The sequence below is a fragment of the Diprion similis genome, chromosome 10, assembly GCF_021155765.1.
Source record: "Diprion similis isolate iyDipSimi1 chromosome 10, iyDipSimi1.1, whole genome shotgun sequence".
NCBI lineage: Eukaryota > Metazoa > Arthropoda > Insecta > Hymenoptera > Diprionidae > Diprion > Diprion similis.
The window spans coordinates 1,633,092-1,637,289 of record NC_060114.1 but is presented as its reverse complement, the minus strand read 5'-3'; the positions used below and the strand labels follow the sequence as shown (position 1 = coordinate 1,637,289).

At 41.9% G+C, this 4,198-nt stretch overlaps 1 protein-coding gene across 1 annotated transcript; it reads right to left on the bottom strand.

The window, feature by feature from the left end:
• Positions 1–758: 758 nt before the first annotated feature.
• LOC124411358 lies at positions 759–1,973 on the bottom strand. Its single transcript, XM_046890452.1, has one exon. The coding sequence runs from the start codon at positions 1,971–1,973 to the stop codon at positions 759–761; it is 1,215 nt and encodes a 404-aa protein (XP_046746408.1).
• Between the last annotated feature and the right edge of the window lie 2,225 nt (positions 1,974–4,198).

Below are 4,198 nucleotides of genomic sequence, written 5' to 3'. Positions count from 1 at the left end.
TGGTTTGAATTTAGGGGCTGGTAGTGGATTCATAATGGCGTATATTGCCTTGAGTTTCTGATTTTCAACCAATTTAAAAATTAGTGGAAGCGAAAATTTTAAATTCTGTTCCTCCGAAAATAAATCGTAGCATAGTTCTTACCTTGCTCCATGCTAACTAGTCTATAGACCACAGCCCATCCTAGGTAAGTAGATGGGATATGAGAGTTCTGGCCCACAATGGCGGTGTTTCGAGGGGGGGTTCCCCCCATTGCTACGGGCCGGCCGGGCCGGCTGCAGCGGCGCGCGGCGGGGGGGGGGGGGGGGGGGCAAATCCTGTCCGGTCTTGTTCGACGGCGGGAAGCTTCAAGTTAGATAACGCTACACCACTTGAGAAAAATTCCTGGAAATGCAGCCTTTCAGCTCATGCCGATAATGAATGAAGTGGGTGGTAATGTAAATAAATCTGTACATTGTATACTAAATTTTATCATAAATGCCGGATGCAGCTGTTGAAATAAATCTGTCACACATAAAAGATTCTTTAAAAATTATTAAAAAATGCCAGATGTCGGTTACGGGACGATGGTGAGAGGAGCAAGTCAAGTTTCAAAATAACAATTAGATACACTGAACAGATGTTTTTATTCATCTTCAATTACATTTAGTTTTGCAGCTTCTATATAATAATTGATCATATTATTAATAATTGAAAAAATTAACCTTATACATATTATTTTCTACATTCTTACATTTAACATATTACTCTCAAAATTGGCTTATACTAATTTCTTCACCGTGCCACTAATCGGACTGTACTCAACGACCCGATCGTGCAAGATCATATAGTAGGCTGCGGTGTTTCGAGGAAATTCTACGCTTGCTTCAAATTCCAGCGGGATGTCCACCGGTCCGGTTTTCAACGATTCATTCTGTTTTGAGCAATCGATGACGATCAGGGGCGCGCGTTTTATAAATTCACTTTTCGAGAGCAGAGGTTCGGCTTCCTTGTTGTAGCAGGATGTTTGAAACTGGACATACATATCGTACAGAATGGCGTATTGATTATTGGAAATATCTAGATTTAAATTCCCATAGGGGTAACACTGTGAGTTGAGAAAGAGTTTCACATCTCTTATTCTACAATGATCGAATTCGCTAGCATTTTTCAATGCCTCATTTTTCCTTGCAGTTTGGAATCCCATTATGACGTATCTAGGCTTCTCCAGCTGCGTCGATGTCTTGACCGCCCAGACATGCCGCGTCGTTGATGGCAGCATCGGATACACGTACGCTTCCCAAGAACGAAAACTCATGGGAATGGCCGAGTCCTTGGCGATGTAGTTAAGTAGCTGGATTTTCGGCTTGTCGGCTAGTTTGATGTAGGGCAGCAGCCACTCGACTTTTCTGAGGGTAATTTTAAACTTCTCGGTAGTGTTTGTCTGAAGTACAGCATTTAAATCGGAGTTAGTGCGTGTGAGAATCAACTCATGTTTAGCATTAACGACGACTCGGCAATAATCCTCGGCGAATCCCAGCAGATAACGCAGCGGTATAACGACATCAAAATTTCCAGCATCATCGGCCAGGTTGATATCGGCAACGCTCAGCCAACCGGTGTTCTCCAAACCGCGCTGTTGCCCTGGGGTGAGGGATAAGTATCCCTTCATGATGCTGGTGATGCCCACATTTTTATTTCGATCAATTTCCACACCGTTCAACTTGTAACGAATTTCCTCAAACATATGGCAAACAGCCATGTTGACCAATTTTGTAGCGGCCACCATGGAATAATCTTCTTTTGTAACTTTCCCGTGAATGTGCAGGGAGCTTTTTTCCGGTAGCACGCACTCGTTCTGATTTTGAACGGAAATTCGAATTTCATCGTTATTCCCAAAGGTCGATGATGCAAATGGCTGATGAGCGTAAACCTCAGAGTGTGCGATCGATTCGTCGAATGTTACGGGTTTCTGTATTCTTATTATTTCCTCCATGGTAACACGCACAGGATGCAGCGAACATGAATTTTTATTTTCCAAAATTTCCACGTAATCGAAGACCTAGACTCTGGAGAAACCGAGCGTTCAGAGGTGTCAGCTTCAGTGGAGATGTCAGCTTCGTCAATGGTGCTGGACGACTGATGATATTTGGCCATGACGTCTCGCTTTTATAACTTTTGCCTGACTTTTTCGTCTCAAATACAATCCCCATTATTCCACCGATTTTACATGTAAGCGTACAGTTATCGTCTCTCCGCGAAAATTAACCAACTCGTCGTCTTGATCGACTATCCGCAGCTGTATATTCTGTATCGACTGTACGGCGATTGGGAGGTAAATGATGTTGGCGGGAACTTCAACAATCTTATATCCAGATGGGACGGTGGGGAAAAATTCGTGAATCGTGTGAGCCCGACGTCCGTTTATGTACGCCCCGTTGGTTATGTTGCACTCAACGCGTATGGTATTAACTTTCAGTATGGCTACCGGTAATTCGGACTTATGCGTAACGTTCCGTGCTAGCTCAACCGCTTTAAACCCCAATAATCGGCCAATGGAATCCTCGGGTTTGAAGTCTACTACTTGATTGCACGTAACTTCACTGTTTAGCTCGTTGTCGTTGGCCTGCAGACTAAGGGAGATGTCGGAAGGTAGTTCCTTGTGCAGAAAACTTTGAATATCTTCAATTTCGTAGCTGCCTGTGGGTATCGTAATGACTGCCCGGCTGTTGTCCGCTCGCTCCAGGTAAAATTTATTACACTTCTCTTGAATATTGGGTATTGAATTGAATGTCATGAACTCGACGAGTCCGAGAACATAGTTTTTCGTCGACGATAACTCGATTGGGGGAAAATATTGAGCCTCCAGCAGGGATGAGGTGCCCGACAGTGTTAACGACAATGATTCCGTCATGACTGATGCTCGTCAATGTGACACCGCTCTTTTTATAGCTGCCCGCTAAGAAATTTGAGGCACAAGTGACCACAAATCACAGTATCGTATTCCTGATACCTCTTATGATTGTATTTTACGCTACCAACACCGAGATAGTTCATCAAATCCCTAGGTGGTTGCAAATCACCAAAACTATCGAAATACACAACGTGATAACCGTTTTTCTTATATGCAACCCAATGTGTCCCGGGGCCGTTCTTATCGTCAAGATTAATAATTGCGGATTCTCGCTTCTTCGGTCCTGATGATGGTAGACCATTCCGCATCAAAACGCCGCGAAAATGTGGAATTCTCATATCTTGAGCATATTTGTGTAAATCAACGTTGGTGAGTGCTCGGCGTGGCAGCTTCCCGTAAAAGATTTCAGTCAGGGCTTAGACTAGGTCCCGATTATTTTTCCCTCAATCTACAAGGGTCCTAACAGGGCACCCGACCAGGTCCCTTGGAGGCTGGTCACATTTTGTCGGTGAGGACCTAAAGAGGCCTATGAATCAGGGCCCGGCTAGTTGCCTCAACAGAACCCTGCCAGAACAGAATCGAAGCCATGAAGCAACCCTATTACTGCCCTGTAACTACCAGGTTTATAATAATGAAAATTATTTTCTTCAAATAAAAGATTATTTATTATTCCTCATACATACAACATAACGCATGTTTTTTTTACTATATATATTTATATTTATATTGTTCAACAGCTTAAAACGTGAAATAAAATAAAATAAATCGGTTGTTTAACTTTGGTTTTCTTACTTTTTAAAAACAAAGTTCAGTTGTACAGAGAATACTGTCCGTTATGAAGGAATATAAATTATTAAAGAAGCTTAGATTGAACAAAATAGCTTAAAGATATAAAGCTTTAACGAGATCAATAGGTTTTTTCGATTTTTGGATCTTTTTGGCTGATAAAAAAAGCACGTTTCTTTATACATATGTATGTATCGTTCAACAGCTTAATACTACAGATGAAATAAGATTCATCGGTTTTTGCCTTTGGCTTTCTTACTTCGTACGCATCTTGCGCCCTCCATCCCAGTCCTTGGCATTGTTGAGGCAGCTCGAGAGACTCTGATAGAACGTTTTCTCTGTAATCCCTTCTTCATTCGAATGCATACGGCGAACGAATTCTGTAAAAAAAAATTATTTAGAAAATTTCAAAACCGTATATAATTTTTATTTCAATCATATATGAATACATACCGAAAAGTTTTTCGTAAAATGCTGTCCCTTTCAGCATTAACTTGCCAGCTATTTTCGATTCTCGGACA

What these genes read in the sequence shown, in the direction of transcription:
- LOC124411358 (XM_046890452.1), bottom strand. Translation starts at nt 1,973, where the DNA reads ATGGAGGAAATAATAAGAATACAGAAACCCGTAACATTCGACGAATCG.